The following is a 17,526-nucleotide window of genomic DNA, read 5'->3' on the forward strand; positions in this document are numbered from 1 at the left end:
GATGAGGGGAGCAGGGAGGAAAGGTAGTGCTGATGAGAGCCTTCTCCCTGTTGCTTCAGGGCATTCAGAACTCTGATTTTGTTTGGGAGTGTGATGAGGGTGTCCAGAACAGAAATACCTGTAACTGAAATTTGTGGATTTTTCCTTTTTTTTTTTTTTTTTTTTTTTTGGGCAATAAAAGAAATGCCCAAGTTATTATGGCAGAGCAATGCTTTGCAAGGAAATGCCCCCAGGGCAGCTCTCAGACTTTCTACATGAAGTAGTTTCATTATAAGAAGTTCGAGGCTATTTGTGTGCTTGTACCTATATCATATATTAATAAAACAGTGCGTTCAATAAAAAAATTGAGGTCTACCATGTTCCTCATTTCAAGGTGTGTTTTCTCTCATTCTGAGGATCACTGCCCTCATTTCACAGTCCCTTGGTTGAAAAGTATGTTGCTATGGGTTTGCAACAATGTAGCGACATCATTGTAGCTGAACTTGTACAAAAACCCCAACCAAACAACCACACATAATTGTAGGTAAGTTCTTGGTTGTCTCGATCCAAAAGAATGGACCCAAAATGTTTTCCCTATTGTTATGGAATCTGTATATGCAAACATCATGCAGTGGAGTTATATGAATTAAAAGATGTAAACTGCCCATTATGGACCAGATTCAGATGTGCTGTAAGCTAGACCCTGGCTTTGATACTTTTTTCTTAATGTACTTATAACAGACATTTTACTGAAACAATTTAATAGTTTCAGTGACAAATTAATGAATACTCTTTGCTTGAAAAGTTATTACACATGGGATGAATTGTTCATCTGTTATATTTTTGCACTCCTGCTTGACACAAACTAATGAAGTGGTCAAGATTAGAAAGTACGGAGTGCACAAACTTAATAAGCCATTTTCAAAAGAGTAAGCTATTGTTCAAAGACTCAGAGAGACAGAGACTAATGTATGGGCCATCTACCCCTCCAAAAATAAACCTCTCCCCTTCATTAATGGTATGTTCTTGCTCTAGAGTCACTGATTTTTGTTTTTATTTCAGTATTTCTGAACTGGCACACAAACTGCATTAAATTAATCTCTGCTATAAACTCACTTAACACAATACAGAAGTAGCCAAGGATTAACTTGTATTTTTTGTTAACTTTTGTATTAAAAAAAATATTTGCTTTGGATTAATAATTGATAGAACATTAATCATGGCATCAAAAAGGCATGCCTCTCTCTTGTGTAGATGAATTATAAACCTTAAAGTCTTTGCACCTCTGGAAAATGATACAGTACTTGATGTATTTTGTTCTTCTGAAATTCCAAAAAACACTTTTCCATATGAATTCAAACTATAGCTCATTCATAATATGTTTTAGATCCTGTCTATACACTTCTATTTTAGTAGTCCTGTTTTATTATCCTGTTGTTATTTTTTCCACTTTGATGACTGCATTCGAGCTGGCATTTTGGGATGGCATATTTCAGTAACTATCTGCATCTGCTTAAAAATTTGACCTTTTGTTGTACTGTTCCCAGTATGCCATGATTAACATATGTTGTTTTCAGTGTAGTTGTTGCTCTGAGGGTCCTAGGATATGAGAGACCCCAACTGCTGACTGGAAAACAAGCTCTGTGGAGCTCAGAAAGATTGTCTCTTTCACCAACAGAAGTTAGTTCAATAAAAAGATATTACTTCATCCACCTTCTCTCTAATATTAACACAGGTTCTACAAAATACATTTCTTCCCAACCCTATTAAAGCTACAACCAGAAAAAACATTTCAAAATAATAACATAAAAATAAAGAAGACACTATACCAAAACTTACCTTCTTTGACTATGTTGTCAGTGAAAAGGCTTGTCAGTATGGTAGCAGGAAGCGTTCCATTGGCTAACAGGATCCCAGTGAGCATTGCCAGCTTTGTCTGCTCTGTTTCAGAAAAGGCTTTAAGAAACAACAGGAGCTGTGGGTCAGATAAGACAAACAAGGAAATCTGACAGTTACTGCAGAGAATGATGATGTGTAGTGAAGAACAACAAGGATCAGATTATGGACCCCTTGCCTCTCAAACAGTCCTATTGAAGTCAGTGGAAATGCTAGTGGAGTAAAGTGCTACTCACCAGAACCATAACAGAATCTGTTTAGTGCCAAGCTTTGCCACACTTACCCCATTCAACATCTCACTGAAGAAAATAAAACCACTCAGAGGGTAAGGCACTACTCTACTTGAGTAAGGGTGATGGATCCGTCCTTCAGCATTTAAAGCCAAGGATGGTTTTTCATTAAGGGCTTCATCCACAGACTTTTGAAATTAATGGGAGTCTTTTAGTAGAGAGTCTTTCTCTTGACTTCATTTAGCTAATGGGAATCTTTCCACAGATAACTTCAGTGGCATTTGGATCAGACCCTACAGCTGCAGTTCCTTTACTGACTCACCAAAAGTATCATGCATGAGAGCTTCCAGTGTTCCCTATGTGGATGGGGGCAGGAAATGAAATTACAACAGATTCTCTTTCAGCTGACATTCAAAATAATTTCTTAATTTATGCAATACTGATATTCTTGATAAAGCTGACAAAGGAAATGCAGAATGTAAACTGCTGTTGAGATCTCATCATTCCCATTGCTAATTACAATATGGTAGCAAATTGGTTTGAGAAGAAAATACAAGCTTCCCTACTGTGTAAAGCGAAAGAAGATTTGACCTGTTCAGAGAAAATACAGTCAAGCATATGTCTCTTGGGTATCTAAAAACTAGTGTTTATTACCAGCTGGTTTCAGATATGCAATTACAAACCCTTTCTGTGACTTGGAATCCAAGTACTGTATAAACCTATGTGGGTGTTACATTTACTTTTAATTTCCCTTAATGTACCTCCCCATTTTACATTTGTATATTTTTAATTTTGTTTAATTTTACTATGCATTTTATCGTCTCTCATTCTTACCAGGAAAAGAGCTGTGCAAAAGAAGTTCTTCCCAAAGCAAAACATGTGATTTTTGTTAAACCAGATGGTTTGTGGGAGAAAGGGGTGGCTAAAAACAGTTTCTACCATTGGTAGAAAACTCACATCTGGCAAAATGCAGAATCCATCAGAAGCAGGTTCATAAGTTCATCCAGCAGGAAAAAACCAAGAATTTAGGATATCACTATTGATTGATAAAAAAATATATTCTTGGCTCTTTACACTGGCATCTCTCTAACTCCTCTTCATCTCCAGCTACCAACCATTGACACTACCCCTTACCACTGTCATGGCATTTCTCCCTCCCCCGCACACCCCGTCCTTTTCTCCCCTATTTGTATAGTACATGCAGTCTGTGGAGAGAGCCAATGAAGTGATGAAAAGCAGTCCACTCTGGCATGGACATTTTGTTATCCTATTCTCCAAATCAGGAGCATTACCTCTTCTATGTAGCTGATATCCATGTGGATAAAACAGAATACCAAGTGTGCTCCTGTACCTTCCTGCTGACAATAAATTCATTGTCACTAGCACTGAAAAGTGTCCTGTTAAACAAAAGCTGTCTGAATATAGTGAGTCTAAAATTCAAGATCACTAGTAAAATACCATTTTTAAAAAACCATCATATCTTGCAAATAACTCTGCTGTGTATCTGTAAGCTCAAAAATGAAGCTCTCTTCATTCATGCTGTAGAGATTACATAATATAGGCTTTAAATTATAGTTTGCACAGGCCCTAAATGATTCAACCGAAGGAAATCCACCATCTGGCCCTTTAGCAGGCATCTGCCAATTGCTTGCAACATGCTATTTTAGGATAAAAGAAATAGGAATTGAAAACAAAATCCCAAGTGCAACTTTATTCTTTCAGCCAAATTGTGATTTAAGCAGAAAATGTAAGAAAATCTGGGATGAAGATGACTAGAAGATTTATAAATATATGGGTGAGGAACTTCTCTTCCAAAGAAGGTACAGACTGACTCCAGCTTAACATGGTTAGGAGGAAAAGTTATTTAAAGAATGTTATCAAAACCAACAGATCCAGGTTAGAGAAAAATTGTATTTATGTTTGATAGTACCTATCTAAAACGTGCATTTATTGCATTTGTTTAGTCTACTGTAACTCTGAATTATGATTAAAAGCCACAGGAACAGTGACACCAGATCTATTAGTACTCCTCATATAGAGAGCCCAGAGTGTTCAGACAATAAGCATGTGGGAAAATGCCAGTGGGAAAATAATAGCAAGGGTCAAAACTCTCAGTAGCTAGAACATTTAGCGTGACAGCTGAAATCTATTTTAAAAATATTCCAATCTAATGCCAGTGCAAACTATTTGATTGATGGCTATGGGGACTTAAGTCTTCTTTATCCAAGCCTATGTGCTACCTGAAATGAGACCTGGAAGCAGTGAAAGTAATTCAGACTTTCCAGTTTTTTGGTCTCTGTACTGAGACTGCCTGCAAGGTTGTTAGTCAGAGGGAGGCATCTTTAGTTATCGCCCATCCCATTCGTCCCCATTTTGGCAAATAAATAAGGATTATGCACACTCTTTGGAAGCCAAATTGGGTGCATTAACTACTGTAGCATTTCAAACCAGTATTAATTTCTGACCATTCTACACCTGATGTGCAGCTGGCATTGTTGTTTGTGTGACCCATAGAAATCCCTGGGACAAATTCAGGCGAGCTGCACCTATTCATGTCAGGTCTGAACTTGGGCAAAAAGCTGCTATTTTCAAAGCCTCAATTACTGGCAACGTAACACTCCTATAAGCTATGAGGAGATGGAAATTATAAAGGGAATGGAAACATCTTTAACTATCAAAGCACTATAATAATACTAACAATAGGAACACATTCCTATTATTCAGAAATGCTTCTACACAAACATGAATGGTAACAGGGAAAAAACTCTGTTACATCTCTCTCCATAAAGCGTCATTCATAAAGGGAGAGGGTAGGGGGGGGGGAAAATCACATACTATAGTATTATATAACCCACAACATTAACATTTATCAATCCTTCTGAATGTCAGAAATCTACAAATTGAGCTTTACTATTTCTTTAAAGGTTAATGCAAGATCTGAAGTCACATAATATTGTTTTAAATGTTTCCTGTTTCTTCTCTCTCCTCTCCCCCCACCCCAACAAACATTCTTCTTACAAAGTCTTTTGGGACAGGTTCTAATTTAAAAGTTCTTTAAGTATATTACATTTCAATACAGTATCTTTGGGGCAGGGACCTTGTCTTCCTTCTGTAAATGCCTAATACACTGTTGATGCTATAAGAATATTTGAATTAATAAAGTTTAAAAAAAAGATAGAACATACGCTTCTCAGAGCTATGTAGAGGATCATTTTCCTTAATTCGAGGTATTATTATACAATTCTCATTCAGTTGCAAAATGCAGCCTAAATTAGGTATTAAGGAAAAACTTCAAAATATTTAATTAACCCTCTTCGAAACAACAACAAAAAGAACAAAGTTGTTCAATTCTAAATCGTTATTACAGATTTTCATTGCTGATTACTTTTAAAGCTCTTCCTTCACTATCACTTACTAACCTCTGTTGGGTAGTCACAAAATGTTCTGTTGTTACTAACCTCTGTTGGGTAGTCACAAAATGCCCAAGTTATTTCAGAATAGTTTGGAACATTCCACTGGGTTCTAAATGGCTTATTACCCACTGTTTGACAAGCAATGCTATTACTGCATCTGGTTATGAATACAAATTAGTTCCCGATATGAAAAATAAGAAGTTTGACTCTGGCTCTAGTACCGTATTCCTTGCACATCTAAAACTCCTACTTATTTCAGTGGGAGTTTTGAGTGCATAATTGGCCAGGATCAGGTCTATTGTGATGTGTTTCAAGATATCGTTAGTCTTTCTTTGCTTTTTTAAGCCTAAAGTGAAGTTCTGCGCAGTACAAACTATCCACACTTATCCTATGTAAACTAAAAGGTATATGGTAATACCAGTGCATTTGAATTTCTCTTGTAATCTGGAAAAGCACAAAGATGAAGATGACTAAGGGCTTCCATCCACCTACAGAAGTGCAGTTATTCCTGAATAACCCCATTGCCTGAAGTGGGTTGTTGCTTTAAAATTCACAGAATTGTTTTAAAAATACTTATGAAAGATACCGGCTTGTCAGTATTGCAAAGTGAAGCACTTTACATATCCACAGAGAAACAAGCAAGCTTCCCACAATACCCTATTTTGTTCTGCTCAGCATCTTATGCTAATCTATATTTCATCTCTCAGAATGCCATTTTTCTGGGATCCTACTACCTAGTTTCATTTGCTTTCATTAGGGAAAGACAAACACGACCAAAGTTCCTTATACCATATCCCTCTACTTACACACACTCCTGTATGCCTCATTAACATTTACCAGTGCAGGTACAAAAATCTACACATCTGCCCTTTACCATAATGGAGAAAAATATATTTCCGTCGCCTTGAAAAACGTTACTTAGGACAGTCGGCAAGTATAATGCTGCAAGGCTGAACCCTTATATCTACTGTATGTTATATACATCTACTGATAAGCACATGAACATGTGGCTAATCCTGCATGAGTTGTCCCACTGACTTTAATAGGAATACCTACATGAGTAAGGTGAGCAGGATTTGGTCTCAGGCGTTTTCCTAGGATTCCTCAGATTCCTAGGTGTTCCCTTAACTGTAGTAGGTTAACTTGGGCTTCCACAACTTCAACCACCACCACCTATCCATTAAACTCTCTAAAGAACATTCCCACACCATCATCAACCCCCTGGACACCATGATCAGCTTCAACAATGGAACCGTAAAGGCAACTATACACAAGAAATCCACGCATCACCACTCCTACATTCACAGATCCAGTAACCACTGGAAACACATCAAGAAATCTGTTATCTACGGCCAGGCACTCAGATATCACAGAATATGCCCTGAGGAGAAAGTCCGAGATATATACCCTAACACACTCAAAACCATCTTCACCAAACAAGGACACTCCATCAATGAAGTAGATCGCATCATGGAATGGGCCACCCAAATACCCCAAGAGAACCTGCTTCAATGTTGAAATGAAACCCCTCCGACTGCACACCCCTAGTTGTCATCTACCACCCCACACTGGAACCTATATAGGGTATCATCAAACAACTATAACCCATACATGATGGGGATCCCATCCTGAAAGAAATCTTTCCTGAACCTCCTCTTCTGGCTTTCAAACAACCCCTCACCTTCTCTTAGCTCATCATCATCAGAAGCAAGCTCCCCACAGACCAGGACACTAACTCAAAGCAGCACCAGATCCTGCCAGAATAACAGATGCAAAACCTGCAGACATAGCTCAACTGCTACAATGATCAAACACCCTGCACAACATACCTTTCAAGATTAATGGGTCCTGCGCTTGCCTATCACAACATGTGGTGCATCTCATCCAGTACACTAGATGCCCCAATAACAACTATGTGGATGAAACCAAACAATCAGTATGCTTTCGAATTAATTCATACAAGAAAGTGATAAAAAAGACAAAAACATCACATCACCTGTGTGTGAACACTTTTCACAAAGCGATCACTATATATCTGATCTATCAGTCCCAATTCTCAAAGGAAACCTGCACAACAACACTTTCAAAAGATGAGCGTGGGAGCTTAACACTAAAAATCTAGACACTAGACACTAAAAATCATGGACTGAGCAGAGACTGGATTTACAGTTTATTACAACAATCCATAATCCACTAACAACCCCTCTTACCTCCCACCTTTCTTCCTCCCCCTCCCCACCCCCCCATGACTAGAAGGGTGTTAACGGGCCACTTCACCTTGAACAGTCTTTTGAAATATTTGTTAACTACTTATGCTAAAAAAATCTATTCCACCTTGTATTTAACTATGACACTGAATACCTTTCCCAGACGAGAGTAGAGCTCTGTGGGAGCACGAAAGCTTCGCTCTCTCACCAACGGAAGCTGGTCCAATAAAAGCTATTACCTCATCCAGCAGAGAGTTAGCAAATTTAGCCATTGTGCAAAGACATCCTTTCCGACAATTTTTGAAATTCCTTGTATGAAATAAAAGTCTAGATTAAAAATTTCTCATCAGAGAGAAAATGCTACTGAAATCTGTGATATACTGATGCAATTGGGAGAAAGTCCTTTTAAAAATAGGATATTTTTACATCTCACTTCTTTTACAGTAAGATTTGAAAGCCAAAAACAGACAAGAAAGGGAAATGCTTCGGAAGGTGCCTTTTATAATAATTATGAACAGAAAGATATAAAAAATGACCCAGCGAAAGCAAGCGCTAGAGTGCAGATTGCCACTTGATACAATAAAAAAATCCCCCAAATACCACTTGCTTGGTTAAAGTGAGATTTCTAGTCTGGCCCCGATTTTCAGCATGACTGTCTTTTAACTCACTGAAATTTTAAACTAGTGCTACCTCAACATGCTAAATTGAATTATTTGAATGACTGCCACAGTAACAGCTTCACTGCTGGTATCCATTTCTTGAGCTATCATCACTTCTCATGCCTTTCTAAGAGTAATGTAGATTTAACTCCCTTTTCAGCTACCAATTTCCATAGGAACATATTTTAGGAGTAATACCACATCTGTCATAAATTCTGTTTATCAACATCTACTCATGCATTTTATTGCCCATTAAGGAAGAAGCAGTAAATATTTGATGGGAAAAAATCTAACATACTGAAATACTACTGCAAGGGACTTTAAACTGAATTACTCTATGGGTTGGATTGTGGCTACTTGCAGCGCAAGTTTGCAGCACAAAAAAGAATGAGGTGGACACAATGAGCCTTCTTTGTGATCCAGTACAAAGGCCAACATAGTGCGGCTGGGGAGCTCAGGCCCTAAACCTTGCCAGCATCCTCATGGGTTCCAGTTTCCTGAAATGGGATGGAGAAGGGAAGGGTGCCCCGATCCTCAACCCTGGCACTAGCAAATAAAGCTGCCAGTTCAGAAGAAGAGTGCATACTGCATCCACGCCAAAGGTGTGGCCCCTATGAGCCCCTTTGAAGAATACTAGTTGAGGACAGAGTAATAGGGCTGACAGAGGGGAAACAGTAGTGAAATGGTTTATAGCCTATTAACTATGCAGCACCTGAGTAGGCTCTTGAGCAGTCTCATCCAAATACTAATCTAACCCAGCTGACTAATTAAATTGTGAGGCTTGAGAAGATCACAGCCTGAGGGGGTACAGCTGAAACATAAGTCTTATTTGCGAATTTGGGGTAAGGAAAAATAGCTAGATTTACAATCCTGGAGATGAACATCCTCCAGTAATCCACAATTTTGGGGAACACCAGTGCACGTTTTCCACCAAGGCTCTAACAACATGCTTCAACCCTAACATCAAACAGCCATCACGAATAGTAAGAAAAATATTTCCACACCCAGTTAAGTGTTGGAATCTCTGTTGACATTGCTGCCAAGGCTGACTATTAGTGCCAACTATAATTTTTTTTTCAGCTGAGTTACTTGCCACTGGAAATGGGACTGGTATCAGTTCACATGTGCTAGAAACCAGCAATCCATTTTAGGTAGCTACTTGGGCACTACTAATTTGAACTGATGATCATCATCAGTCCATTAGCCCATTTTTAAAAAGCCTCAAATTACTCTGTATTGACCACAATCTGTGGCTGGCATGATTGTGTAATATGAACTCTTAAAAATGCACAAAACTCAAAGTGAAACAAATTATACTGCAAGTTAAAAAGAAGAGGCAGCTTGAATTGACATGGCATGAGGCAGTTGCTCACCTTGTGCAGTAACGATAGTTCTTCTAAATGTGTCCCCCTAGGAGTGCTCCATTGTAGGGGTGTCTGCGCCCCCATGCTGCTGATCAGAGAACATTGGTAGCAGTGCGTCCCGCCCACACATGCGCTGCTTCCTTCCTGCCATGAGGCCAGCCAGCATGCACGGGTATTCCCTCCTCAGTTCCTTCTCTACTGCAGAGTCAACTACTTGAACTCTGAAGTAGAGGGGTGGAGGGTGGGTTGTGGAGCACCCACAGGGACACACATCTCAAAGAAAAGATGGTTAATAACCTTTGTAATTGTTCTTTGAGATGTATTGCTCATGTCCATTCCAATTAGGTGTGTGCGTGTCTTGTGCACAGCTGCCAGAAGGCTTTTCCCCCAGTGGTACCCATAGGGTCAGGGAACCCCCTGGAGTTGCACCTTCATGGTGCTCTATATAGGACTCTGCTGACCCCCCGCCTCTTCAGTTCATTCTTATCACCTCTGATGGTCAGCTGGAATCTGTTGCCTCTTGCTCCACAAGGGTCTTTTCCTCCAGTGTTCTTTACTCTGTCCTTCTAAATACTGCAGAGTCAACTACTAGAACTCCAAAGTAGAGGGGAAGAAGGCATGTCATGGAGCACCCATAGGGACACATCTCAAAGAACCATTGTTACGGCACAAGGTGAGTAACTGCCTCTTCTTCGAGTAGTGTCCCTATGGATGTTCCACTACAGGTGACTCCCAAGCAGTAGCCGCCACCAGAGGTTGAATCTGATACAGATGATAGTACTATGGCACTGAATTTGGAGTCCACAGCCAAATCCCCCAGGATGGCATAGTGTTCTGCAAAGGTGTGCACAGATGCCCAGGTAGCTGCTCTACAGATTTCTGATATAGGGATACCCTTGAAGAAAACAACGGATGAGGAGACCGACCTCGTAGAATGCATATGTATTGAAGTTGGGGGAGCTACCTTACACGATTGGTAACAGAACTTAATACAGCCAGATGCCCACATAGAGAGTCTCTGACCTGAGATCGCTGCCTCTTTTGACCTATCTGCAATGGATAGGAAAAGTCTCAGGGATTTCTTGAAAGCCCTTGTCCTGTCCATATAGAAGGCCAATGATCTTTTCATGTTGAGCATATGGATAACGGATTCCCTATTATCCTCATGAGATTTGGGATAAAAAGACTGGAAGCTGAATAAACTGATTCATGTGAAATGCAGAAGTCACCTTGGGAATGAACTTTGGATGTGGTCTAACTGTGACCTTGTCCGGGAAGAACACAGTAAAAGGGGGATGCGCCATCAAAGCCGCTGTCTCCTCTATCCTTCTGGCAGAGGTGATGGCGATGAGGAATACTGTCTTCATGGAAAGATGAGTTAGTGAACAAGTGGACATGGGTTTAAAAGGCAAACTAGTCAGTCCTTTTAACGCTAGGATGAGATCCCATTGGGGAATGAGGAGCCTGGGTTGTGGGAAGAGGTTTGCTATGCCCTTAAGAAACCTCTTCATAGTCGGGTCAAAGAAGATTTAGTATCCTTCTACCTGCTGGTGGAAGGTTGCAATTGCTGCCAGATGAAACTTTAGCAAACTAAGAGAGTCCTGACTTTTTTTAAAGCCAACAGGTAGTCTAAGACAACCGGTAGGGTGGCTGCGGTAAGGGTGACACACTTGGGCTGACACCAGATCTGGAACCTTTTCCATTTCTGAAGGTAGGTACGATAAGTAGTTCCCTTTCTACTGTGTAACAGCACCTCCTGTACTTCCTCAGAGCAAGATGTCTCTGTGTGCTGAAACCATGAAGGAGCCATGCTTTGAATCACAGAATCCGCAAATTGGGATGGCGAGTGCATCTGTTGTTCTGTGACAGGAGGTAAGAAGTGATTAGGAGAATCATCGGTGAACACAATGCCAGTGAAGATAACAAGTAAAGGTAAGACGTCTGTCTGGGCCAGGTGGGAGCAACCAGTATGATGTTTACTTTCTCTCTTCTTATTTTCAACAGGCCTGTTAGTGAAGGACAAACTGAATGGGGGAAAGGTGTAAAGAAGGCCTTTGTCTCAAGGAAGGAGGAGAGCATCTCCCATGGAGTGTCGTCCACTCCCCACGCTGGAGCAGTACTGTGGACATTTCTTGTTCTGATAAGTAGCAAACAGATTTATTACCAGTGTCCCCATTGTCGAATATGTTGTGTAGTATTACTAACTATCTCCCATTTGTGGTCATGTGGGAATTTGCAGCTGAGACTGTTGGCCGTTGTGTTGTGTATTTCCGGTAGATAGACTGCTGATATTAGGACGTTGTGAAAAATAAACCAATTCCATAGTTTCAGTGTCTCTACGCACAAGGAATGAGACCTGGCACCTCCCTTCAGTTTATGTAATACATGCAGGCCATGTTGTCTGTTATGACCCTTGTGTGCGTGTTTTTGATCAGCGGGAGGAAGTGAGCACATGCATTTCTGACCACTCTGAGCTGAAGCAGGTTGATATGAAGGCATGTCTCTGTTGGGGAACATTTCCCCTGTATTGTGTGACCATTGAGATGCACACCTCTCCAATGAGGGATGCATTGGTGGTCAGGAGTAGAGACGGGGAAGACTGAAGGATTCCCCTACAGACATTGGCTGGGTCCTTCCACCAGTCCAAGGATTGCTTGATGCTGGTAGGCACTGATAGAAGTTTGTTTATATTGTCTCTGTTCGTCCTGTAAACCACACTGAACCATGGTTGGAGGCATCTCATGTATAATGTGGCATGAGCAATAATCAATGTGCCTGTGACCATGTGCCCCAGCAGCTGGAGGCAATGTCTGGCTGAAATTTGCAGGCTGGATTGTATTGTCTATCAACAAGGACAGACTGAGAAATCTGTGATGTGGTAGGAGCACTTTTGCCTGAATGGAGTCAAGGTCAGCTCCCATGAATTCTAGCCACTGTACTGGTGTTAAGGTTGATTTTTGTTTGTTGATCTGTAGGCCCAAATTCAGTAACAGATCCTGTGTGGTCTGAGTGACTCATTGGGCCTCTGTGAAGGACCATCCCCTGAGAAGGCAATCGCCCATGTAAGGATAAATCATGATACCTTGAGAGCATAAATGGGCTGCCACTACCAAAAGGACCTTAGAGAATACCCTGGAGACTGATGAGAGGTTGAAAGCGAGTTCCCTGTACTGGTAGTGGTCCTGCCTCAGCGTGAATCTGTGATACGGTATGAAGGAAACATAGAAATATGTATCTTGAAGGTCAAGGGCTGAGAGCCAATCTTCTTCCTCTAATGCTGAAATGATTGTTGATGGAGTGATCATCTTAAATTTCTGAGCTTTGACATATCTGTTGAATGCTCTAGGTCCAGTATGGGTCTCCAGCCTCCCTTTTTCTTTGGTATCAGGAAGTAGTGAGAGTGGAAGCCTTTGCCTCCGAGATGTACAGGCACAGATTCTATAGCTCCTACGCTGAGGAGATGATTTACCCCCTGATGTAGTGGACTCTTAGGAGAGGGGTCTCTGAAGAGGGACGGGGAAGGGTGTTTGGGGGGGTGGAGAGGGAGGAGAAATGGATGGCATAATCTCTAGTACCCACTTGTCTGAGGTTATCCATTCCCAGGTGCTGCAGAATGGGTTAAGGCAGTTTCTGAAAGGATGGATGAGGTCTTCCAGTGTTTGATTGCAAGGAGAGCGCTCTATTGATGCCTCGACCACCCCATCAAAACTGACACTTGGAAGTGGATGGCTGAGATGCAGTCGGTTGGGTTCCGTCCTTTGCTTTCCTCCCCTATTCAGGGTGATCCAAAGGGGACTGGGTGGCTGGTTCCATGGTTGGCCAACCATGGAAGCTGAGGGTCAGGTGGATGATACGGCAGATGCCTATAGCGAGATTGGGTCCCATATGGTGGGTAAGAAAAGTGGCAGGAACCCAAGTCCTCTTACTCAGTTTCCGACTCCAATAATGAGAAAGGCAGTGCATGGCACTGGGAGATGTTGGCAAGTCCAATGCTCTGGGTGAACTCGGTGCCGGAGCCCTGGTAATGAGTAGGGGCAAGTCCAGTGCAATGGACACCAAGAGGTCCATCACACACCGGAAATCCAGTGGTGCGGATAGCATTGGTACTGGTGGTGAATGTCGGTACTGAGAGACTTGCACCGATGGACTCGGAGATACGGACCTGACCATATGGTCCATCAGTGGCACATGCACTAGGGTCCGTGCCCATGCCCGTGCCGACATAGCCTTCCTTGGGGTGGATCTTCTATGCCTTCCCCGCCCCCACGGTTCCAGTATTTCTTTGCCCGTGCCCATCGGGTCTTTGGGCAGACTAACTTGCTCACACCAGGGTTGGTGAAGACAAACCCTTCCTTCTTTTCTTTTTCTTTCCTTTTTTTTTGTTTTGTTTTTTTGTTTTGGCATGGCCAACAAAAAATAAACAAGGGAGCAAAGGCAAAAAGCTTCAAGGGAAGCTAAAATTAACAAAAACTAAAGGGAGTTAATGATCCGTGAATGGACAGCTCTAAGCTCCATCTCTAGCCAGGGACAGCTGAAAAGGAATTGAGGAGGGAATGCTTGCGCATGCTGGCTGGCGTTGTGGCAGTTGGGAAACAGTGCATGTGTGGGAGGGAAGGACTGCTACCAAAGTCTTCCAATCAGCAGCATGGGGGCGCAGACACACCTACAGTGGAGCACCCCCAGAGACACTACTCAAAAAAGAACATTTGTTAAATATGCAGAAAGCTTTCTATAATTTGAATGCAATGAGTCAACATTTCTCATGTCAATGATTATAGTAATTAACAGCAAGAACATCAGATCTGTGTGGGGACTAGAGGTGAATTTAGTTCTAAAATGAGTGATGCACTAAGCAATCAGCATCAGTTAAAAGGTTCTCTGAGCACAAGTGTAAAAATAGCCTCGTGAACTAGCAAGAATGTGCAAATAAGAGCCAATATTTCTAAGCCACTATTTGTAAAGGGAACCAGTTTCACATCAGAAAGACATTCCCTCATGTTTTCTTTGCATGATATTTAACACTTACAACAGTTTTCCATTTCTTGCACATATTTATTAAATGGAGGTATTTTAGCCACAGGAGGTTATGTCTACATTAGCACTGGCCATAGTTTTATTATTCCAGACACTAACCTACAATACATTTTATATTAATTCTGGCTAGAAATATGTAAGTCCAAACATTTCTTCAGTATGTACCCTGGACAAACTTCACAGGCCGCACTCTTATAAAGTCCCAATTACAAATGAAAGCTGCCACTTCCGAGAGTTACAATTTATATCTTCTGCCCCAGCCAAGTTAAATCAAGATACTAACAACAACAGCATTTAAGAATATTCAGTTACTTTGGATATGTGATATTAAGCCCAAAGAGATACTTCCACCATCATTACCTTTTTGATTTCCTCTTCAAATGCCTTTTCCAAATATTTATATCTCCTGATTAGTTTGTTGAAGACCTAAATATAAAACAGATGAAGTTAAAGAAATAAAAACACATAAGTCAGCGTATTTCACAGAAAGGGAGCCAGGAACTAGAATGGTCTCTAGTAATTCAGAAAGAATACTCATAACTTATCTATGATCAAACTTAGAATATAGAATTTTTTTAAAAGACCTACTCCAGCTATGAGAAGAATAAATAAAGATGGATTACTGGCTTTTTATGCTTTTACGTCCTATTATACAATTTTCTTTCAGATATGACCAAATACATTGTGTTTCCAGGAAACTAGCAGCCACTCAGTAGGATGAGTTCTGTGCGCCTTTGTGCAGCAACCCCTTGTCTCACAAACTACCATGACACAAGTTCTGCATGGTGTTTCTGCCCCTCTGCTAGCTTGGCTGATAGTGGAGAATTACAAACAGCATTGTGATGCCTCAGTAGGGCAGCAGTGTTTGGTATAGAGGGCAGTAGTTAGAGTTTCCAAGAGTTCTGATTCTCAACCTTTCATCCCTGCTCCCCTCTTGTCTCTCTCCAGTGCCCCTACTTCCCCTTTTTACCCCATTCAGAGATTCATTTACAGGAGTGAGACAGTTTGCATACATCCTCTGATAATATAGCTGCCTTGGGAGGCTGGGGGACTGAATGAAGAGAGGGGGGTTGTAATGCCATGGTGTGAGGGCTGAATACTTTTAGTAGACACAGGCTTATTAACCGAGACCTTGACACAAAGTATCATAAAATGCTTTATGATCCCAGGGGTGGGGGTGGGTAAAATATCTTACAAAGCTAGCAAAGTTATTTTAAAAAGGTTTTCAGGCACAACTCTGCAAGAAACAGTCAGTGCTGCTGGAGCATAGTGTGCACATTCTAGTGATTTTCAGATTATCTTAATAGGAGTATTTTATTTCAGGACCTCAAAAGTTTTGGATTTTTCATAAAGAGTCTTGCATTTCTCCCTCCCTACCAAAAATCCCCTCCTCTCCACAGCAGTTTTTTTCCCTGTTTGTATATGTGTGCATACATATCCTTTTGTGGTACATTCAGAGAATTAGCAGAAGGGGTTCCCCTTTCTCCCCACACTTGCATCTTCAGGGACATCTCCCTTCTCGTATGGGGTAGCGGATGGCTGGGGAGAGATGGCAGAGGGCCTTTCCCTGTTCTCTCCTGAAAGGACACAGGTCTCCTCCCACTAGGGGCTCTCCATCTCTCTCTCCTCCCCACGAGACACTCCTCTTTTCCTCTCAAATCCATTTTTCCCTCTATTTGTGTCTATCCTCTACTTGTCTGTTTCCCTCTTCCCCTCCCATAACTACCTCCCTATCACTATCCGTCCCTCCATTCTGTCTCTTCATCCTTTGTTCCCTGTTCTCTCCATCTGAGAGCAGCCCTGGTGAAAGGTGGAGGGCAGCTAACATACTCCTACTGTGGCTGTACTGGCTGGATGTGTCTGGTGGGAGAGGAGAGAGGTTGAAATCACCACTGTGCAGATTCAGCACAAAGTTTATGACTGACATGGGATTCTGTTGGGATGAAGAGCTGGTTTACAATAAACATCATTTAATTTTTTTATGTTGTTGCCAAATTATTGTGACCTAGGGGTAAATGACAGAAACTGTTTATGCTGATAATGTATTTTTAAGGTGCTTTCAAGAGCCTATGATTGGCACTCTTGTTGCAGAGCAGCAGAAAATGAAATAAAGGATGAATTATAGCCATTTGGAGAAGCAGACTGATATGGAAATACATAGTCAATTATGGTGTGGAAATAGAATGAAACTCATGAGCTAGGGTTTTAGCCTTTTGCCTTTAAAAAAAAAAATATATATATATATTTTTTTGCATATTATGACAGCAATCTGTAATGTGGAGAAGTGCCTTGGGATACCTGGGGCCTGTTTAGACTGCAAATAGACACCCAACCTGATCCCGAAAGTCTACACAGCAGTTTTTAGTTCTCTTGCCTCTACATTTAAATGCATATTCTATTGCAAAGCTAAATTTCTCTCCCTCCGACTGATATTTCCAGTTGTCATTAGCAGACAACTTAAATACCTATCAAAACTAAAGAACCCAAAGCAATGGTTTTGTGTAATAAGTATTATGAATAAAGATGATTTTAAAAAGAGAGGCATATTCTTAACAGGGTAGAGTGACTAAACATGTTGCTTGTTACACAAAATAATTTTATTTTCCATAAGTACAGATATTTTACTCTTCCAGGTAGGTTTCTAAAGTAGACTCTCACTTCTCAATAAAAATATGCTATTGAAACAATTTTTGATGCTAGTGCCCTTTGTATGAATCCTGCATGCGTTTGTATACCATCTGAAC

At 41.0% G+C, this 17,526-nt stretch overlaps 1 protein-coding gene across 3 annotated transcripts in view; it reads right to left on the reverse strand.

Annotated features, from left to right (window-relative positions):
• Positions 1 to 17,526, reverse strand: part of BZW2 (basic leucine zipper and W2 domains 2) — a 78,945-nt gene that overhangs the window by 36,148 nt on the left and 25,271 nt on the right. For all 3 annotated transcript variants that reach the window (XM_067562107.1, XM_067562110.1, XM_067562108.1), the window contains exons 6-7: positions 15,143 to 15,208; positions 1,819 to 1,954 (exon numbers count right to left, since the gene is read on the reverse strand). In XM_067562107.1, coding sequence (XP_067418208.1) covers positions 1,819 to 1,954; positions 15,143 to 15,208 — 202 coding nt within the window. The remainder of the gene's footprint in view (positions 1 to 1,818; positions 1,955 to 15,142; positions 15,209 to 17,526) is intronic.

The sequence above is a fragment of the Emydura macquarii genome, unplaced genomic scaffold, assembly GCF_026122565.2.
Source record: "Emydura macquarii macquarii isolate MOO-44397 ecotype Brisbane River unplaced genomic scaffold, CSIRO-AGI_Emac_v2 contig_2422, whole genome shotgun sequence".
Taxonomy (NCBI): Eukaryota; Metazoa; Chordata; order Testudines; family Chelidae; genus Emydura; species Emydura macquarii.